This window comes from Nannospalax galili, unplaced genomic scaffold, assembly GCF_000622305.1.
Source record: "Nannospalax galili isolate Female #2095 unplaced genomic scaffold, S.galili_v1.0 scaffold787, whole genome shotgun sequence".
Lineage (NCBI taxonomy): Eukaryota > Metazoa > Chordata > Mammalia > Rodentia > Spalacidae > Nannospalax > Nannospalax galili.
The window spans coordinates 447,777-470,434 of NW_008356318.1; the positions used below are offsets into that span (position 1 = coordinate 447,777).

General features: G+C 37.0%; 1 protein-coding gene across 8 annotated transcripts in view; it reads left to right on the forward strand.

Moving 5' to 3' along the window:
- The window catches only part of Phf14 (PHD finger protein 14), a 144,811-nt gene that overhangs the window by 57,947 nt on the left and 64,206 nt on the right, over positions 1–22,658 (forward strand). For all 8 annotated transcript variants that reach the window (XR_608005.3, XM_017803602.2, XM_017803603.2 and 5 more), the window contains 3 exons: positions 3,393–3,561; positions 12,330–12,380; positions 12,497–12,618. Coding sequence is in view for 7 of the 8 variants with exons in the window: in XM_017803602.2 (XP_017659091.1) it covers positions 3,393–3,561; positions 12,330–12,380; positions 12,497–12,618 (342 nt within the window). In the remaining variant the exon portion in view is untranslated. The remainder of the gene's footprint in view (positions 1–3,392; positions 3,562–12,329; positions 12,381–12,496; positions 12,619–22,658) is intronic.

The window sequence follows — 22,658 nt, forward strand, 5'->3', positions numbered from 1 at the left end:
CTCTTTTCTGAATTCATTCAGAAGTTTATCCCTATCTTCCTTCAGCTCTATGATTACCTTGTTTGTGTGTTCTTTAAATTCACTGAATTCTTTTATCATATTCATCATTGTTCTTTTGAGTTCCATGTCCTGCATTGTCTCTAGGGGATTCTCATTGTGCTCCTCTAGAGGATTACTGGTATTTGGTGGGGATATGTTATTTTGGTTTTTCATGTTATTATTTTTTCTCTGTGATTTTGACATGTGAATTTCTTTTGTAGTTTCTGACTCTTGTGTGATACTCGGGCCTTCAAGTTTAGTTCTGCTTCTTTTTTTTTGAGCTTTATGTGTCGTTGTGGTTTACTTTTTGGGTAGGAAGAGCTGGTTCGTCTAAGCTTCTGGTTCTCTCTTTTGATTTTATATTGTCGAGGCCGCATTGATTTTGTCTTCAGTAGTTCCGTGGTGGCCCAATTCCAATGTGGATCAGAAGTTTTCAGACTTTCTCCTTAGGTCTGGACTCTTGTAAGAATGCTTTTGGCCTCAGGAAATGGGTGTTGGACTGACCTGAGACCCTGGCCGTGCCACGCAGGGATGCAAAGGCAAAGGCTGATGGGGTGGGAATAAGTGCCAAGATTTCCCAGGGAGTGGATTGAGTAGCTGGGTTGTCCTGGATGCAAAGGATCAGGGATTGGCAAGGTAAGCCTCGGAGCCTCAGAAAGAGGCTTTCAGGCCCAGAAAGAGGCTGGCTGGTGTTGCAGGACCAGGGAAGCAGAGAGAGGTGAGGGCTGGGCCAGGTCCAGAGGCAGTACTCCTGGGGCCCAAGGAAGGCACCAAGCCGGTCCAGGTGAAAAGGGTCAGGAAGCAGCACTGGACTGCGCTATAGACTTACCCCAAGAGGTCTGAGAATAGTAATGCAGGCTAGGAGAGTTAGCCGGTGGTGCAGGCCCAGGGAAGCAGAGAGAGGTGAGGGCGGGGCCAGGACCAGAAGCGGTGGTCCTGGAGCCCAAGAAAGGGACTGAGTTGGTCTGGGCGAGAAGGGTCAGGAAGCAGTATTGGTTCCCCAGGTGTCTGGGGCCCCAAGACTAGGAATGGCGCAGGGCCCAAACTAGGAGTATAGAATGGAGGGAGGGATGGAAGGGTGAATGTGGCTTAGGGAGTCCCGGCGCGGAGAGTTGCACTATAGACTTACCCCAAGAGGCCTGAGGATAATAGTCTGTTTACTTTTGTTGCACTATAGACTTACCCCAAGAGGCCTGAGGATAGTAGTCTGTTTACTTTTAACTTCAGTGCCACAGCAGGCAGTATTGTATCACTGATTCATAGTAAAGTATTTGACACAATTTTGAATTGTGAATTTGTGAGTCTTTCTATTGTTACATGAATAAAACTAAACTTCTTTTTTGAGAAATGAATTTTTGTTAATATTTGTATCTTAGCAATGGGGTCCTACATAAGGTACAGAGTCCTTTCTGGTGTGTGTATTTTTTTTTTATATTATTTTATGATTTGGCATTTCTCAGATGCTTTATTTTTACTTTGAAGTAAATGAATTTTAAGTTTCACCAGCTATTTGAAAATCCAGAAATTTTTATGAAAATTTCCCTTTTTTTCTTCTTTTTTTGCTGAGTCTCATGTTTTTTCTTCGAACTTGAGCTTATTTTGTAGCTTATTTTGTAGCTGAGGATAGCCTTGAACTTTCGATCCTCCTGCTTCCACCTCCTGATTGCTGGGATTACAGTCCCATGCCACCATGTCCTTTTATGTGGTGCAAGGGATTGAACCCAGGGCTTTGTGCATGTAAAGTATTCCTCCAGATCAGCTACATCCCTAGCTCTGACAAACTTTTTCAATTTGTTTTCACTGGCCTAGCCATGTTGAATCACTACAGATGTTTTATAAAACCATGCATCTTAGTTTTTTTTCTTACTGCTGCATTGAAATACTCTGACGAAAACAACTTAAGGGAGAAAGAGTTTATTTTATCTCACAGTCCATGGCAGAGAAGTTAAGGACTGGTCACATTGCATCTACAATCAGGAAGCAGAGAGGGACAAAAGCATCCTTAACTGATTCTCTCTGAGATTTTATGCAGTCCAGGATCTGCCTAGGGAATGGTCCTGCCCACAGTTAACATGGGCTTTTCTACATCAATTACTGTAACCAAGATAACCCCTCAGAGGCATGCCCAGAGGCCCTTCTCCTAGGGGATTTTAGATTCTGTCAAGTGGGCAATACTAACTTTTGTTTATCTTGGTTATTGCCCATTTTGGGGGGTGTGTTTGTGTGTATACCACTTGCCCCTCTTAAGTTTTTTTTCAAAAAAAATTTTTGAGTTTTTGTGCATTTCATATAATAGTTTTTAATAAAATTTAGACCCCCTCCCCCATACATGCCTTCACAGACTCCCCCCACCAGACCTCATGTGTTCTGTCATGTATGTTAAGTCCTATCTGGTCAAGCATTTGTACCCAGATATCCTTCAGTACAAGTTCATTCACTGGAGTCTGATCAGCCTATCTAGAGATCTTAAAGAAGATCTACTCACCTTTACCCAGCAGTAATTACGTGACAGCAGTTCTCAGCTTAGGCCAGCCTGCAGCCCATTTCCCTCGCTCCACACTGGGCCCTTGTCTGGTTGAGTTGGCATGGGTCTTATGCTCGATGCCACCATTGCCACAAGTTCACACAAGCAAGCTTTCAGTGGACTGAAAGCGTGTTTCTCCGTATTCATGGACTAACCCTGGCTCTTGCAATCTTTCTCCTTCCTTTTCTGCAATGGTCCCTGAGCCGTGGGTGGGTGAAGTTTAATATAGGAGTCTTATCCAGGGACACAAATTCTGTAGTCTCTTATTCTCTACAGTTTGAGCAGTTGTGGTCTTCTCTGTGCATCGCACTCTGTTGCATGAGGAAGTTTGCTTGTGAGAGTTGAGCATTGTACTAGTATTCTCTCCTCTTCCTGTTCTGCTCTGTTTTATGAGCCTTAGGTATAGAGGTTCAGCTGTAGATATGTCACCTAGGACTGGATATCTCTCAGATGTATATTCTTTGTGTGTGACCAGTTGTGGAACTGTGTAATAGCCTCTATCTGTTGCAAAAAGAAGCTTCTTTGATGATTGGTGTTTGGAATACTTGTCTGTAAATATAAGGATCCATATTTAGCATATGGTAAGAAATTTCATTTGTTGGTTCACTTCAATATATGGCATTGTTGCATATGTTCTTAAAATTTACTGAATTACTTTCTATAATTTAGTCACATCAGTCATTCTGGGAGGAGCACATGTATATTTAGTCATTATCACACTGCCTATGTATATATGTTCTTGTGCCTAGGTTTTGTATTTATAGAAACTGCAGCTAAAATTAGAAGATAATAAATATATGACCTTTTTTTAAACAAAAAATTTGTGTAGGCAGTGCTCAGAGTGTGACCAGGCGGGAAGCAGTGACATGGAAGCAGACATGGCCATGGAAACCTTGCCAGATGGGACCAAACGATCAAGAAGGCAGATCAAGGAGCCAGTGAAATTTGTTCCTCAAGATGTGCCACCAGAGCCCAAGAAGATTCCAATAAGAAACACGGTATTTATTCTTCATTTATCAGTCATGTTGACATTCGGAGGCCTCAATTTAAGAAGATGAGAAATAGGGGCTAGAGAGATGGATGATTCAGTGGTTAAGAACACTGCTCTTGGCAGAAGACCTGGGTTCAAATCACAACACCCACATGGCAGCTAACAACTGTCTATAACTCCAGTCCCAGGGGATCTGACAGCCTCTTCTGACCTCCACGGGCATTGCATGACACAGGTGCACTTACCTACATGCAGGCTATACACGCATACACATAAAATAAAAATAATAAAATTTAAAAAAAAGAAAATGAGAAATACAAAGAGTAAACATACACTCAGAACTCAGACAAGCATGTATATTGCTCTTGGTTATTTCTATGACTTTTCTTTTTCAGTATTATGAAATGTATTATATTTAGCTGAGAGTTTAGTATTTGTGTTTAGGTGAAAGCATAAGAGTGAACATAGTATCTAGCATTTCACTTAAAAATTCCCAAAGGCTTGGGGGGATCCCCTGTGCCTGCCTTCGCAATCTTGCCTGCCTAGCACAAGTTTACCCTTCAAGTTTTGAGTTTTGTGTGGAGTCATACCTTTTCCTTCTGTAGTCTGATGTTTTGACCAACATGATATTGGTCTGATTAATGCTTAGTGACCCGTGTAATTGTAATTCATTTATTTTGACTGATAGTTTTCTGTAGAAAGAATAGATCAAGACCGAGTGTTTTCTTTGTTCTGTTCATAGGCAGTTTGAGTAATTCCTTGCTTTACTGGTAGCAACTTTTCTTTAACTGTTTCTGTGAATGTCCTTTGTAATATGGTAAGAAGGAGTTAGGATTTACAGTAAGATTGATATGCTGAGTTACAGGCTGTTTGTTTTTCCCTTTTGCCAGATTAGGACATGTTTGTCATACTGTTTACACACATGCTACAATTGATAGTGCTCTTGTATTTCACAGACTTGTCCAATGTTTTAGTGCTTTTTAGTGATGCATGTAAAAGACCTGTGTTGTCATTGTGGCCTGTGTTTTCCTTACTACTAATGATTTTAAGCATTTATTTATGTTTTTGGCCCACTTTATTTTCTCTTCTAGCAAATGTGTGTCTAAATCCTTGCCAGTGCTTCTTTTTCATTGAAAATGCTTTATGCTCAAGATTTAAACAATTTTTTCCTGAAAGCATTTCTGCTTGTTGTTACTAGGTTCATGAGAATCTCTTTAACACTGAACTATTTTAATAAAAGTTTGGTGTGTGTTTTCTACCCCATCAGTGGAATATATTTCCCCTCTGACCCATAAGGCTGTCTTGTGGTTACAAATTCTTAAAAGAGACATTTTTCACTTTCTTGCCTTGTACCAAGGCAGAGAATATTTTGTCTTTTTGGTTCTGAGCCTGAGCCTTTAATGGCTGTACCAGCTCTCCAGCCCATGGGCAGAGATTTTTTTGAGAAAAAAATTTCTCCTTGAGGTAGGTAGTTTTGGGCTTCGCTGTCAGGATTTGTTTTGTCCTATAGTTCTGAGAGAGAATGCTTCATTCAGGTTTGCTATAAGTGCTGATTGATAAGAGTTTGAGAGCTGCTCTATCTTAGGTAATTTAAATTATTTTGCAGTTTAAACACAAAAACTAGCCATGTGTGGTGGCGCACATCTTAGTTCCAGCATTCAGGAGGCCCAGCTCTCTGAGATCGAGGCTAGCCTGGTCTATATAGCCTGTTCCAGGCCAGCTGGAGCTACAGGGAGACCCTATCTTAAAAAGTTGAAATAGTTTTATTTATAATCCTCACAATCCTCATTTTTTTCTTTCTTCCTTTTTCCTCTCTTCCTTTTTTCCTTTTTTTTTTTCCTTTCTTTCAGATAAAGTCTTGCTAGGCTGGCACCAAACTTGTAATCTTTCTGTCTCAGCCTCTCAAATCTGAGATTGCAGGTGTGGACTACTACATCTGGCTGCATTTTCTTTTCTTTTTTTTTTTTTTTGCTAGGTTTTGTCTTTTTTCGACAGGGTCTCGCTGTAGCCCCAGTTGGCCTGGAACTTGATTTGTTGACCAGACTGGCCTCCATCTCACAGAGATCCCAGAGATCTGCCTGCCTCTGCCTCTGGATTGGTGGAATTAAAGGCGTATGCCACCACACCTGGCTCTGGCTGCACTTTCTATTTTTAGTGCAGCTTGAGATTTTTCTGTCTTTAAATATAATAGTTGTATTTTTGCTAGTTTTCTATTTTCTGCCATTATTGATGATTGTGGCAAATGTGGTTTCCAGCCTCAGACAATAGGTGATTATGGCAATGGCAGTAGAGAGAGGTGCCGATGTGACCACAGATAACCGAGCATAGTAACTAACTGCTTAATGAAGTAATTGCTTGATACAGGGTTAGTTTCCTATAGAGTGGCTTCCAGACTTTACCCTGTACCCAAGGGTTTCCTGACCCTCTACCATTTCTCTTATTTCTGAGGATGATACTGATTTTTTAAATCTGTATTCCCTAGCTGTGATTATTGTGCAAGAAATCCAATAGATTCTTCATTAAATGGTTAAATGAATCACTGGCAATGAAAATCTATAGCTCGTGGCTTGAAGATTTATAAGATACCAAGAGGACAACTTCATTGTAGGCTAAAGGCATAGACTAGACGGTTAACTCCTTGTCTTCCTGCGTGTCTAGGTAGGACCTCATTATATTTCCCATGTAATTATGAAGGAGTAGGTTTCTCCCTATTTCCTTTTTAAAAAAAGTTTGAAAGGATAAATAAAGATTGTTAATAAATAAGTGGTCTTCAGATAAATGTGTTTGCTTGTTTTAACCCTGTGATTTTTCTTCCATTCTTCCTCTATAGAAGCCATACAAAGGGATTTCTCTTACCTGACATTTTAGCAAGAATGATCTGATTTATTTCAGTTATACTAATGAATTCTTTCCCTCAAAGCTGTGATGTACTTTTTTAGGAATAAAAATTAGTTCATTCACTATGAAAATCAGTGTAGAATTTGCTCTAAAACTACTAAAAGTAGAAGTACTGTATGATCAGCTTACCCCACCTGTAGCAGCACACATCTTACCTTTTTTGTTCTAAGAATGCACAGGTAGATGGGTGCTGAGGGAGCGATTCCAGCAAAGCTAATTAAAGTTTGAGGATTTACATTCATTCAGTTAATTTTTCAATGCTTCTGTTAGCTTTCAAATGTGAGGGAGCACATTTCCAAGATTGCTCAAAACTGTGTTTCTCTAGATTGTGGTCATAATGAGCTTGATATAAATATTTTTGAGCAAAAATACTCTAATTTTGGATATGTAATGAAATTGCTTATACCTTTGTGTTACTGAATTTAAACCCAAAGTAACATTTTGTTATGACAGGGAGATCCTTATCTATATGAGTTTGTGTGATTGTCTTATAAAGATTTTGTTTCCAAGTACTATTTTTATTTTCAAATAGTCACTGTTAAATCCCTCCTCCCTTTTTGAGGCAGGATTTATGTAGTCCAGGCTGACTCCGAACTCATTCCTTCAACTTTTGATTCTCTTTTAACTCCGAAGTGCCATGATTACAGGTGTGCACCACCATACCCAGTTTTATGTGGTGCTGGGATTAAGCCCAGAGCTTCCTGTATGTTAGGAAAACGCTGTTACCAAGTGCTATTGCATCCCCAGCGTTAATAAATGTATTTGACTTCACATTTGATTTATATATTGTAGAGGACAGGAAAATGACCTTCCTGCTCCCCAGAGATATTCATGTCCTAATTGTCAGAATTTGTGAATATGTTCCCTTGGCAAATGGACTTTTTAGGCATGATTAAAGTTAAAGACATTGAGGTGTGGGTGGGAATTAGCTAGGAATATCATGTGGCTCTCATCTAACCAAATTGCATACCTGAAACAGAGGACCTTTGCCTTCGGTCAGAGGGAGATGACCAAAGGCAAGGATTCAGAAGGGCAACACTGTTGCCTCTGAAAGTGGAAGAATGGGAGCATGAAGTAAGGGATGTGAGCGACTTCTAGGAGTTGGAACAGGAGGAAGAAAGATTCTCCCCTCAGAACCTCTAGAACACTTAGATTTTAGCCTGGGAAAACCATGGCAGAATTCTGATCTACAGAATTCTAAGGTACTGAATTTGTTTTCTTTTAAACAGTGATAGGAACAAATTAAACAGTGAGGTCTACATTTCTTTTAACATTTAAAACTGAAATGGGAGGCCAGGTGTGGTACACACCTTTAATCCCAGGACTCAGGAGGCAGAGGCAGGCAGATCTGTGAGTTTGAGGCTAGGCTGGTCCACACAGTTCCAGACCAGCTGAGGCTACAGGGAGACCCTGTCTCAAAAATACCAAAACAAAACAAAACAAAAAAAACTGAAATGGGAAAATGATTTACAGCAATTCATGCTTTGAAGCTGTAGATATTTGAAGAAAGCTCTAATAGTGCGGTAGTCTATACCTACTAAATGCTTTGCTGTTAAAAGATGCAGAGCTTTGGGGTCTTTTTTACCCTAACTGCCTACCCAGTTCCTACCTCCTATTCTTCTCACACCATCCTCTGAAGAGCTTACCCAAATTGCCTATAGGGAATCTGGGTGCAGACTGCTCTGGCTTCTTCTTGCTGAACAGGGTTGCAAGGTGAGGTAATTGGGGTACCCCTTCAGTGGGTCTATCTAAAAGACTCCCAAATTGCATAACTCTTACCTGTAGGGAGAAAAGAAAGTCCTTGTCAAAAGTATTTGGGAGCTCTTATCTAATCCCTAAGAGATTTTAGGGTTATCTCTTCAGAGGGGGGAATGTTAGAGTAGCAAAAAGCCCTATAAAGGGAGGTAGAGAGGGAGGAAGGGAGGGAGGAAAGGAGTGAGGGAGTACATAAAGTTGTGAGAAAAAAGTGATGGGGAGCTATGGGAGGTGTTGGAGGGGAGGGAGTGAGCGTGGATTTGATCAAAACACCATATATGCATGTATAAAATTCTCAGTAAAGTTTTTTTTTTTAAGTTAAAAAAAAAAAAAGATACGGAGCTGGTAGTGGATTTTCCAGTCTTTAATTTCTTTATCATTGATGGAAATTGAACTGGTTTTGTAAGTGGCATTTTAGCTTTTATTTATATAAGTACAAAATTGAACTATTATAAATGGGGAATTTGTTTATTGTACTTTAATGTTTACTACAATTGAAATTAATTTATAATTCAGTTTTTCCTGACCAAGATTAAATCTACAATCCTTTGGCTTCACTGTGCCCCTGGCCTTGTTTTCGTGTTTCTAGACCAGTATACATCTTTACTCTCACTGCCACACAGCCTGCTTAGTTTTCTCTGCTGCCTCCTGGCTTTGCTCAGGGTCCTAGCACTTTCATGTGGCCATGTTCACTGTGCTCTTTTATAGCTCTTCCTTACCAGTGTTGAGCTCTGTGTCTCTCATTCTTGGTGAAAGATCGCAAAAATCAGTTTATTTCCTAGAATCTTTAAACAAAAAATTTGTTACACTTTTTTCTTATACCACTTTTTAAAAGGATGCATAGTTTGTTCAATATTAAAGGTAATAAAATATGACTCATTTACACTTAAGAATAATTTTGTTAGATTTTAGATGAAACTTTAAAAGATTTGTTATTTTTAAGTGTGTGTGTGTGTGTGTGTGTGTGTGTGTGTGTGTATGTGCATGCACGCGCACATTGTCACAAGTGTGCAGATGCCCTTGGAGTTCAGAGGGGAGGGTATTGGATCCTCTGGAGCTGAAGTTATAGGGAGTTGTGAGCCCCCTTGCAAGGGTGTTGGGAACTGAACTTCGAGTCCTCTGCAAGAACACCACTGGCTCTTAACTACTGAGCCAGCTCTCCAGCCTCAAGATGAAACTTTAAAAGACCTGAGTAGCATATGATTTTATTAATTTTTTTTATTTTACTTGTTCTTATACGTATCTTTGTAATTTCTGTTTTGATATCTTTGGACTCACGGATCCAGATGCTGGGTGAACAGGATGGGAATTGATCCCATTCTCCTCGTGTGCTATTCATATTTCATGGGTGAAGCTATAGAATTACTGTGAAGACAGCCCGGGATACTTCTTTTAAGGACCATATTATGTATACATTTTTCTCTGTGTTGGTTCTTCTGTGGAAAGTATTTTCTTCCTTTTAGGCAAAAAATTACTTTTGAAGGAAAATTAGCTTGTCCATATCTCTTTTGAAGTTACTTTAAAAATGATGTTTGTACTTTTGGGCATATTTCCTAATAACTTTAATGTAACTTGAAAGCTTTCAGAATTTTTTTTTTCTTTACACTGTATGTCATCTGGTGACTTTTCATCTTTTACGCAAGTGTCAAAGGGCTTTCTGGGGCCTATCTTCTCCGGGTCTTATACATAAACACATGTATCACCTTCTCCTTTCTTTGAAGTTCTGAGATTGTTATTTTGCCTGACTCATAAATTTTAGTTGTGAGATATATATATATATATATATATTTAAGTCAAAATAAATGGAATGCCAGCGTTCACTACTTCTTGTAGGTCAGTATTTTGGAAAGAGAATTAAACATGTTTAATTTGCTTCCTTCTATTGATATTTATAAGCTATTAAGCCAAGTGGCAATGTTTGTTTATTTATTTACTTGTATTAATTTTAAAACTTTTAAAAGTGTTTTTCAAGTTAGCATGCAGAGTAGTTTCCATTGACTGTAATTCTCCTAGGTACTTGTTTTGAAATGAAAGCAAACTTCATTGAGCATCACAGTGTTATTTATTTAATAAGGTTGAATAAGAGATTTACACTATCAAATTTTTGGTCGTCTCTATTTGGGATTAAATTATGGACCTTAGATTTAACATACAAGAAAAAATTACTAAATTAAGAGTTTAAATACTTAGGTTTGAGGTTTACTTCTCAATTATTAATAGTGTGACACCATCAACTCAGGTTTACCTCTCAGTTATCAATAGTGTGACACCATCAACTCAGGTTTACCTCTCAGTTATCAATAATGTGACACCATCAACTCGTTCCTCTGGAATGCTGTTTCAGAGCTTCCAGTGGTTAGGATTTCATATTTTTATGCCAGCCTTGTGTTTCTAACTAGAAATTCTGTTGTGTTAAATTACTATATCAGTGATCACTGTTTGATAAAAAATGTACCTAGTTTTAAATAACTGTTTTAGATGATTGCAAACATACTAATATAAAAATGACTCTTTAATAACATAAATATAGAGAGGGGAATTTACAAATATAGGGAGAAGGGTAAATACACATTGTATGATACAATCATGAGACAGTATGCTCTATTACACATTATACAGTGTCATGCAGCATGTGAGTAGGGAGTCAGTTCTAATAGTGGAATCATTATATTTAAAGAGATCATCAAATGTAAAATAGAGATTTGAGTACCTGCAATATCAAATCTGAAATGGTCATAGAATTTTGAGTTATGGAATGTTTTAGATTTTAGAGCATTTAAAATTTAGGATATTTGGATTAGGAATGCTAATGGCAAAGTCAATGCCATTATTCTTAAATCTGAAAAAGAAATCTGAAACATTTATGGTCTCAGTTATTTTGTATAAGGGAAAACCAACCTGTAATTTCTTAAAAGCATGAAAACTATATATTTATATACTTGAAGAATTCAAAGCCAAATGAAATAAAGTTACTTGTTAACAAAAAAAAAAGTATTTTGAAGGGCTTTGAGCATTTTGTGCATAAGTTTTTGGAATTTCAATGAGTAATTTGAGTATTTTCTCCATAATATAATTTGCTGTTCTAAAACCTTAATGAAATATATGAAAATTGTAGTAATTACATTAAAGGGGAAAAATATTGAAACTTTTTGCCAAGTCTTTTGTGTTGTTTTATATGGTATAGTATAATCATTTATTAGTTTCAAATGAACCTTTTATAGTTTATTTTTTATTATGTAGCTTATAGGCTTTTGATTATCTGATAGAAGATTGCACAGTATGTATTTAGTACTTTGGTACTGATTAACAAGGTACTTGATATTATGAAGAACTGAAGTTTAAGACAGAATTGATGTATTTATGTTAGAAGGAATTCTTCTGAGAATTGATAGAATCTACTATTCTAACTGTCAAATGAATGTTTCTTAATCTCAGCTGTTAGAATAAAATATAAGTGGTACCTCCTTTATCTTCTAGTTTCTAGAGCAGTGGTCTGCAGATGGGGATTGCCTGTAGAGGCTGTGCTCTGTGGTGAAGAGTTTAACCATACTGGCTGTAAATACTATTATAATACTTTTAAGCATTTAGATGCTGTTTTTCAAGTGGCAAATGCAGTATGAAATAAATGATGTAAATTTTAACTAGTTTCCTTTTTAACTAAGATATTTGGGGTTTATAAGGACTTTGTCTTCCACTTTTTATGGCTATGTAGGGATTTCTTTGTATCACAAAAACATATATATGGTTACATGTGTGAGCAAACAATAGATGTGACACATGATTACAGTTTCAGTGTTTCAGTTATAAAAGTGATTTGTGATAAGATATGAAAAGTTACATGCTCTGAGTAAATCATAGATATAATATATAATGTTGAAGAAAACCCTTCAGAATAGTTTTTGGAAAGTTGCTGTTTTCTATCAGAAACTTTTTTATTTAAAAGAAGAGTATAAGTTGTATTTAAATTGTCATCCTATTTTTTGTATGATATAATTTTAATAACATGCAATGGACTAATGCAACATTACTTAGAAGTGCTAATTTTCCAAGTGTAACTGAAGCAGTAACATTTATGTTTATCATTATTTAAACACTAGATATTTTTGTGCATTTTTCTTTCAGAGAACCAGAGGACGAAAACGAAGCTTTGTTCCTGAGGAAGAGAAACACGAGGTTGGAATAAACTAAGCACTTTTTATACAGTCTGAAGTTTGAGAAGCTTTCTTTAAGTTATTCCTGTTTTCCCCCTTTTTTGATTATTTTTTTATTGGTTCTCCCTTGTATGGCAGGAAAGAGTTCCTAGAGAAAGAAGGCAGAGACAGTCTGTATTGCAAAAGAAGCCCAAGGCTGAAGATTTAAGAACTGAGTGTGCAACTTGTAAAGGAACTGGAGACAATGAAAATCTTGTCAGGTAAATTGAATGCTGAGACCCTGTCTTCAGGGGATTAAAGTCATGTAATCACCATTTATTTATCACAGATAAAGTAAAACAAGTTACAGAATTGACCCTTTATAAAAATCTTATTTAGTGAGACAGACTTTATATACTTGTTAAGGTGCCACACATGGTTATACTCTGGGTTTGGATATAAATAAGAGTGATAATCTGGATTTTGATCAAGAGAATTAATTTTCTCTTGACAAGAAGTTGACAATGCATGGTATAAAGGAGCTGCAGAAATATTTGCTCTAAATACCTGTACTAAGATTATTATGTTTTACCTCCTTAAACCACAACGTTACTAAAGTCTGCTGGCCTTTTATAAAAGTTGAGGTTGATTAGCAGTGGTGATAAGACAGACTTGATTGGCAAGAGTTTTGTTAGCATTTCCTATTGCTTACCAAAATAAATGTGTTAAATGCTTCTCTGTCATGAAATAAAGAAAGGTGAAAAGATGGCCTTGATAGATTTTATTTTTTGTTTTATTTCCTTCTTTATTTATTTTGTTTTGGTTCTTTTTAAAAAAAAAAATTAATTCAAACCTAATGCTAACCAGGAATCGCAGCTGTAGCTCAAGTTCTCCTCAGGACTCAGAGACTTGTAACTTTAGCCATTAGCACCTTTGTGTGGAATGAGGAAATTACTCAAAGTGCCTTTAGTAAATCCATATTCAGTTAACTGGGACAAAGAAAATAAATATTTTTAAGTGAATAAACTTGAAGTTGATAAAACACCTATGCTAGTATTGTATGATTTTAAATATTTACTTTGAAAATGGATCTGCACTTCAGTGATTAAAAAAATATGAGTTCTTGGGGCTGGAGAGATGGCTCAACTGTTAAGAGTACAGACTGCTCTTGCAGAGGACCTGGGTTCAATTTCTAGCACTCACATGGTGGCTGACAACCATCTGTAACTCCAGTTCCATGGGATCTGATACCCTCTTCTGATTTCTGCAGGCATTGTATGACATGGATGCACTTACATACATCCAGGCTATACACTCATATACATAAAAATAATAAAATATTTAAAAAAATAATATGAATTCTTCTTGTTTTAATTCATAAAATATAAGGCATAAAAGATATGGAGAAAATAAAATTCCAGAAAAGTAGTGGAAACTTCCTTAACAAAATTAAGAAATTCTGTAATGTTTAGCTAGTGTTTCTTTGAAACAATTCATACAGAATCTTGTAGCTGCCCTAAAGATTAAACTCATTTAAAATTTAATGTTGTTCCAAGTTCAGGAAATACATATGAGTACCTATGATCACAGTGATTTTTTTTTAAGCTATCAAAAGTGTAATCCTAAACAGAGTATAGTGGTATATATAAAACTATTAAAACAATTTAAAAAATGACAGCCTTATATAATTAATAAATATTCAACCCAAAGAATTCCTTGGGGCTTGAGATGGAGAGTATGATGAATTTGAAATATTCCAAGATTAGGGAACTGGCGCTCTTCTTTTAACTCTTTGATTTTTGAATGAGTATGCATCCTCTTTTGGAGATACATTGATTTTGACTCATTTGCTGTTGAATTGATATATTTTTACCAGGCTGTATTATTTTTTGGATATATTTGATATACTGTTAGAAATGAATACAATTTTCATTTCAAAAAACACTTTATAGTAGGTCATTTCAAACCCATTAGATTTTAGTTGTCTGAAAAATGTAAGTTGCATCTTTCTTCTAGACTTGATAAGATTTTAGATACTATTAGCCTTTTTAATCTAATGCATTAGTTCTATTATAAAATTTTCATTCCTAATCACATTATTGTAGTATGTAGTGCCTGCAATTTTGTGAGTTTTTGGAAGGTAAAAATGTTTTTATTACTCTAGAAATTATGATTACCTTCCTTAGTTTTGCCTTATTAGGAGATAGCATAATAAATTATTTGTAAAATTTTGAAGAGATGAAGAAGAGGAGATTTACATGTTTCCATTCATATTTTTGAGGTTAAGTAGTTTATGATACAGTACCATAAAGTGTTTATAGTACAGTGTTACTTTTTCTCTAAAATTATTTGTTCATTTTAAGTACCATTGCTCTTGGGTTAAAAATTTGTTCGTAGGATTTCATCTGTTTATTAAAATTGATCTTATAGCTAACATTTGTCATTTTGCTGAACATCTCATTTCTTTTGGAATTGCCACCATTACTGTTTGAAAATCCTTTCTCCAAAGTCATATTTTGTTATTGTGCTAAAATTATTAAGTATACTTGCTATTTTTTTTAAACTTTGTATAGTGATCTTGGGAATTATACCTGTGTTTGGGGAGTGTGCATGTAGGTGGTTTGTGTGTGAGTATGCACATGTGTGTGCTGGTATGCATGTGGAGGCCAGACCTCCACCTTGTGTGTCATTCCTCATGGGCTCTCTACCTTGCTTTTTGAGGCAAGAACTATCACTAAGTCATTTCTCTGGATTCTTTATACAGAGCATTGCCAACTTCTCTTGTCAAGAGAAAATTAATTCTCTTACTCAAAATCTAGATTATCACTTTTATTTACATCTAAAGCCAGAGTGTAAGTATACTTGAGGATTAAACCCACGGCTTAATGAAGATCTTTTAAGTGAGGCTTTATTTTCTGTAAAGAGTTATTCCAAGGACTAGGAAATAACTCAATCAGTAGAGTGCTTGCCACTGTAGCCTAAGGAACTGAGTTGGATTCCCTGTACTCATAAAAAAAACAAAACAAAAACAAAAAAAAACCGGGTATGTAGGTGCTTGCTCTCAGTGCTAGGGGGTGGAGACAGGCAGATCCTTGGAGTCACTGGCTAGTCAGCATAGCTTAATCAAGGAACTTTAGATTTTAATGAGAGTCCTTGTCTCAAAAAACATAAGCAACACAGAAGCCTACAACTGACCAAAGTATAGAGAATAAGAGACTGCAGAGTGTGTGTCCCTGGATGGGACTCCTTTATTAAACCTTACCCACCCAGGACTCCAGGACTATTGTGGAAGGGGGGGGAGAGATTGTTAAGAGCCAAGGGTGGTGCATGACCATAAGGAAACAGACTTACAGGCTCTTAGAGCAGTGGTGACAACATGCACAAGACCGATGCAACCTCAATCAGACAAAAACCAGGATAGAACTGGGGAAATAGACAGGAGACCACAACCATAGCCAAAAACCTACTGGTAGCTGATCACTGCTTTGTGAGGGAGAGTCGATCTTCTTTGAGGAAATGACATTAGATAGGCTGAACAGCCTCCAATGGATGAACTCACACTGGGGGCCATCTGGGTACACAAACTTGACTTGATAGGCCTTAGCATATATGAAAAAATGAATGCAATCCTGTGGGCAGGCCATGAGGGGAGTGCAGATCGGGTAGGGTGTCTGAAAATGCTTAAAATGTATTTTATGAAATCCATGAAAATTCAATAAAAATATACTTAAAAAGGCAGACAGCTCTTGAGGAATGACACTCAAGGGTGACCTTTGGCTGCTGATTGCACACAGCATACACATGCATCCTTACACACAGGCACCTATATGCACACCCCCATATACACATACAAAATGTATTTCAGCATTTAGTCATAAATACATTATTCTCATTACATATTCCCTTTAGATTTTCCTATAAAATTTAAGTGCCTTGGGCCATATTTTTTTTCCTAAATGTAAACTTCATTTTTCTCAAGTTGTTTTGAACTAATATTTAAAACTCCGTAGGACCTACTATTTAGTTTTGAAACCACACCTCTATGTAATTCAGGCTGGTTAGAAAAACCTTTCACAGTTATTTTCCTTTTTCATTTAAAAGTATTTGTTTATATGTGAATTTACATGTATAAATCATTTCCTATCATTTCACAAATGCAGTTTATCAGCAAGCTGTAATCAGGTCCAACTGTTATTTCCTGCTTTGCTTGTAAGTTGTTCCCAGGTATTGGGCAATTAATTTAGCATTTCTCTATTTCAGCTTTTCCCTGTATTTTGGCTAATCAGAATCCTACTTTGTACTTTTAGGTATTTGGTGAATAATTGCTAAATGATGGTAAAATCTTTTCTATATAAAATACTAGGTCAGTGATATAAATCAATGCAAAGGGTACTTTTTGTATAGTGAAGTGTTATGATTGGTAAATGTGTTTTTAATAATAAATACTGATTTTTAATTTCTCAGAAAATGCACATATCTTATTTTTGTGTATAACTAATTCTAGAATACTGGAAATAAAATGAAGTTTATAATTTGTCAGTATATATTCTCTAAAAAGGTCAAACTAAGTATTTCTACCACATGAGAGAAATAGAATTATCAAGGTCCTAAAGGAGAAGATGGTTTATATTATTTTAGGAGAATTTTTTTTTTTTTTGATCTTTTTGAGACAGGGTCTCCTGTAGCCCCAGCTGTCCTGGAACTCACTATGTAGACTAGGCTGGCCTTGAACTCACGGAGATCCACCTGCCTCTGCCTCCCAAGTGCTGGGTTTAAAGGCGTGGGCCACCATGCCCTGCGGCTATTTTAGATTTTTTTTTTTAAACAGTGCTTTTGTTTTACCATCTGCTTTTTAAACTTAATTACCTGAGAAATTGTGCATTAAAGCCATATTCTTTTATGTTATAAATAAATGCACAATTTAAATGCTGAAGGCCAAATTGAGACCTATTAAAAATTATAGTATCTTTGAAGGTGCTTACCTGCTTTGATAAAGATCTTCTCTCTTATTTATTTTTGTTTCCATATCTTATGCTCAGCAAATACTTGATACATGAATTATAGATAATAAATTCCATATAAGTAATGCCTCTTGTTAAATTAATAAAAAAATCTGTTAATGAGCTAGACATGGTGGTGAATGCCTTTAATCCCAGCACTCAGGAAGCAGATGCAGGTGGATCTCTTGAGTTCAAGGCCAGCCTAGTCTACATAGTGAGTTCCGGGCCAGTTGGGGTTACAGGGAGACCGTGTCCCAAAAAAATCTGTTTAATTATTATTTAATCTGAGAAAAAATTGAATTGCTAAATATAAAATTTATATTTGATAGAATGTTTGAAAGGGGTAATAATGGAGAATTGCTTTTGGGTAACTGAAGCATAGGGAACTTTTTTTGTGTACGTATGTTTATTAGGTAAGGAATCCCTGATAGGAAATTTGTTAATGCATCAATGCAAGAGTAAGACATGAAGTGATTCTCCTTTAAAAATAATTGATTTTTCAAAAGATAAGTTTTAAAGATAGGTAGGCTTTCTTTCATCACAAATTTTTACTGTGCTATGAAATTAAGAGTAAGACTAAACTTAAGCCTCAAATTTCAATACTGAATAATTTTTGGCTACAAGGTTAAGATGTCAGTTTGGTGTGTAAATAATGCTATTTACTTTACATTTTAAATGTTTTGCTTTTGAATGCTTCTTCCCAAACTAAATTTGATTGTGTCAAAACCTATGAGGAGCACCAACAAGAATTCATGTATAATAGATTTATATTTCAAATATTAGTCTTTATCGATTCTGATTTTTTTTAAACATTCTTAATTAGCTTTTTTTCTAACTAGTATGGATGCTTTTAAATTGCCTAGGTTAATTGAGTTTTTTCCCTGAGATTTGATTAGACTGATTGTGAAGCTAAAATTGGCTCTCATTTAATTCCTACTTTCAAGAGTTAGTTACTATTTTCATCTAGCTTCATGTTAGAAAAAGTGGATTTGGACTGGAGAGATGGCTCAGCAGTTAAGAGCACTGGCTGCTCTTGCAGAGGATTCAAGTTCTCTTCCCAGTACCCACATGGTGGCTAACAACAGTCTGTAACTTCAGTTTAAGGGATCCAACACCCTCTTCTAGCCTCTTTGGGCATTGCACACATGGGTGCACTTACATATGTGCAAGCAAAATACTTATACACATAAAACATAAATATAATTTAAAAAGAAAATGAATTACTTAAATTACTTTAGGAATGTAATCTAGTTCTTTCTCCATTAATGAAAGATAGAATTGCATTTGATAGGTATCTTGGGGGGGGAGGAAAGGGTTTATTGCATCTTTCAGGTTACAGTTCATCATTGACAGAAAACTCATGGCAAGAGTTTGAAGCAGAAATTGGTAAGATTCCTAAACTTATTTTGATTCTAGACTTGCCTCATTATTGTCTTAAAATACAGTAATCACTATATTTACTAAATAGATTGTTTATTTTGAAGCTGGAGACTAAACACAGGGTCTTACACGTTCTAGGCAAGTGCTGTATCACTGAGCTATAGCATCAGCCTTCTCCCTCTTTGGTGCTCAAAATTGAACTCAGTCTAAATCCTCAATTCCCTCAGCCTTCTTTTTACTCCGTGTTTTGAAACCAAGTCTTACTAAGTTGCCCAGCCTGACCTTGAACTTGAGATCTTCCTGCATCAAACTCCCAAATACTGGGATTGCTGTTAGGCACCACCACGCCTGGTGTTACTAATCTTTCTTAATGGTGAAAAATATCAACATATTTGTATAGGAATGATTTATAAGTTCACTCCCATTGAGAGGGCTTAAGTCCAATTAGATAGCTATTGGTTATTACTCTACCCCCCACCCCAGATAACAGCGCCACTACTGCATCTAATAGAGGTAGTTTGCTGTGCTGGTCATCCTTTATGGTTATTAGGTTTTAGGGCTTGGTTGGACCATTGATTGATTTTCTTCTTTAGCAGCTTATATAGTGTCCTCCAGAGCTATGAAAGCTAAACACTTGACGAAGGAGGCTTCCAGGTCAGTTCCAGCACCATTGCTCCAAGTCCTGTGTCTGAAGTTTGTCCTGTCTTCAGCAGTAGGGTCTTATCTTTGGTTTCTGGGAGATAACCAAGAGCTTTGGCAATAGCTTGTGTTATTTTTGGGAGTCTCTTGGACCACTCTGATCAGCCACTCAAAGGGGCTCTCTCCTGTCTGGCAGTATGTTCCTTACTATACAGCCCCCAGTTATATGTATGCACTAATGTTCAGGCACCATATGTGCATTTCTCAGGGGGTTTTGGAGGAAGCATATTTCCCTCTGGCTTCCAAGCTCCATTCATCTTTTCTCTGTCTCCCTCTGTCCAATCTCCCTCCTCCCTCCCCAGTCCAAAAGCCCCATTTTCGCTCCCCCAGTCACACCTGCTTCCCATCACCCTCCCTCTCTTGAGTTCCCTACCCACCCACCCACATCATCCCCTGCATATCTCTCCCTTCTCCCCTCCCAGTCAAACACTCTTAACTTTCCCCACCTCCAACCTGATAACAGCTGTCCCCTACTGTCCCCCTCTTTTGACCTCCGAGTTTTCTTTCCATTTTCCTGGCTCTTGGTGTTATATCAGGATATATACTCACATGAAAGATATTGGTGCTTGATCTGCAAATGAGGGAGAACATATGTCACTCACTTTTCTGAGTTTGTGTTACTTCACTTAGTATAACACTCTCTAGTTCCATCCATTTCTCTGAAGATTTCATAATTTCATCTTTTCTTGCTGCTGAGTAGAATTCCATTGTTTAAAGGTACCACATTTTCAGTATCCATCCATCAGATGAGGGACATTTAGGTTGTTTCCATTTCTTAGCTATTATGAAGAGAGCAGCAACAAACATGAATGTACGGGTATCTCTACAATAGGATGAGTCCTTTGGGTATATGCCAAGGAGTGATATATGGTCATATGGTAGATTCATTTTTAGGTTTTTGAGAGTTCTCTACACTGCTTTCCATAATGGTTGCACAAGTTTGCATTCTCCCAGCAGTGAATGAGCATTCCCCTTTCTCCACATCCTCACCAGCATTTGATGTTTTTTGTTCTCTTGATTTTAGTCTGACTTTAGGTTAAAGAAATCTCTGAATATACAGACATAATGCTATGAAACTTTAGTGCGGTGAAGGAAAAAAAAAAAACCAGTTAACAACAGCACCCCCCCCATTTCAAGCATACTATGTCACTGTTTTCTCCCCCCCCCCTTGTCTTTTTGAGAGAGGTCTCTGTAGCCCATCTGGCCTGTAAATCATTCTGTAGACCAGGCTGGCCTTGAACTCATAGAGATCCACCTGCCTCTGCCTCTGCTTCTGCTTCCTGTGTGCTGGAATTGAAGGTGTGTGCCACCTCGCCCAGCTGTCACTGCTTTTATTTTGTGAATGAAATTTGAAGATCAGATGAACCTCATGTATAAGCAGTCTCTTGATTATTATCTGTGAGCTGGAAGGTTACTATTTTAATAGAGGCAGAGTCATTTAAATGAGTGCAACAATACAAGACAATAGACAATGAATTGCAGTTCTTTGAAATTCACTAAGCTTAGAAAATAACATTTTGTACTTCAGAATATTCATAAAATGTCAACTTGTTCAGTATTTGAGAAATTTTATGCCATTAAGCTGGTTTTCTTTTAGCAGACTTTCAATTTCAGGAAGACATAATGTTCAGAATTACATGACCTTAGGGTGATCCTGTTCAGTTATTAAAAATGCCCCTGTGTGTGCGTGTGTGTGTGTGTGTGTGTGTGTGTGTGTGTTTGTGTGTGTAGGAACATTTTAGTTAACACTGTTCTTTTAAATTTCTATTTTTTTATTTATTTTTATATGACCTTTATTTATAATTGTCAAAATTGTGGGTAAGTGGATAAATGCACCTCCTCGCCCAGGATATTATTCAGCAATATAAATACATAAATAATAACTTCACTTAAAAAAGACTTGGAATAACCTAAAACATGTATATCAATACATGAAAGATCTGCTCTGAGAAGATTACATACCATATGATTCTAACCACATGAGATTCTGGAAAAGGCAAGCTGTGAAGCCAGTGATAAAATCAATAGTTGTTAGAGACTATAGATGTGAATTTTTTTGCTTGCTTGTTTGTATCGAAGGACTTTGTCCCCACCTCTTAACCCATCTGTTTTATGTAAATCATATGGTACTGTTTCTCCACAGTGAAAAACAAAACTTAAGCCTTACCTGAAAACCTAACTAATAATTGACTAGGAGAAAATGTGGGGACAATGTGGGGGAAAATGTGGGTTACAATATGGAGATTACAGGATGGGGATTTTATTAGTTACTTGTCTCATTGCTGTAATAACATACACTGACAAAAGAAACTTAAGGAAAGAAAGGTTTATTTTGCTGCACACTTCCAGGGTACAGTGCATCATGGCAGGGAAGCCATGCCCTGCCCTTGAGGCAGCTGCCCACATCACTTCATAGTCAAGAAGCAGGGGGAAATGAACTCTTGTGCGTAGCTCACTTTCTTCTTCCATACGGTCCAGGATCTCGCCTGTGTATGCATGGAGTCTTCCCATCTCAGTTAACCCAATAATTCCTCACAGACATGCCTAGAGAAGCCCATCTCCCAAGTGTTTCTAGATCTTCTCAGGTTGACATTTGAGATTAACCATCACAGGGCTGTAGTTTATTGGTAGAGCCCTTGCATGCACAAAGCCTTGGATTTAAGTCTCAGCACTACAGTCAGTCAGTCTGAGGTTGAAATATGTGGTAAGGCTCTGCAACTAGTCTGTGTAATTATGATGAATGCAGATAGCAATTTTGGAACCCAGTTATCTCATATTGAAAGGAGCATTGCTTTACATTGGTTTCATGGGTGTGTTTTGGGGGCAGGGTGTGCAGATGCCTTTGTGTACCTGTGAGTCAGTAAGCCAGAGGACAACTGCAAGTGTCCCTCCTCAGGAGTGGTCTACCTTGACCTTGAAACAAGGTCTGTCACTGGCCTGGAACTTGCCAAGTAGGCAGGATGACCAGTGATCACCAAGGATCCACCTGTCTCTAGCTCCCAAACACTGGGATTACAATTGCCAAGTGCCATCATTACGCCTGGCTTTCCGTAATTTTTCAGTTATTTTAATTTACGTGCACTCTAGGGATGGGACCCAGGTCCTCATGCGTATGTAACAAACACTTAACTGACTGAACTATATCTGCCCAGCCCTAAGATTGATTTGCAAATATCTTTTAATTTTCACATTGCACAATTTATTTATTTATTTATTTATTTATTTATTTATTTATTTATTTA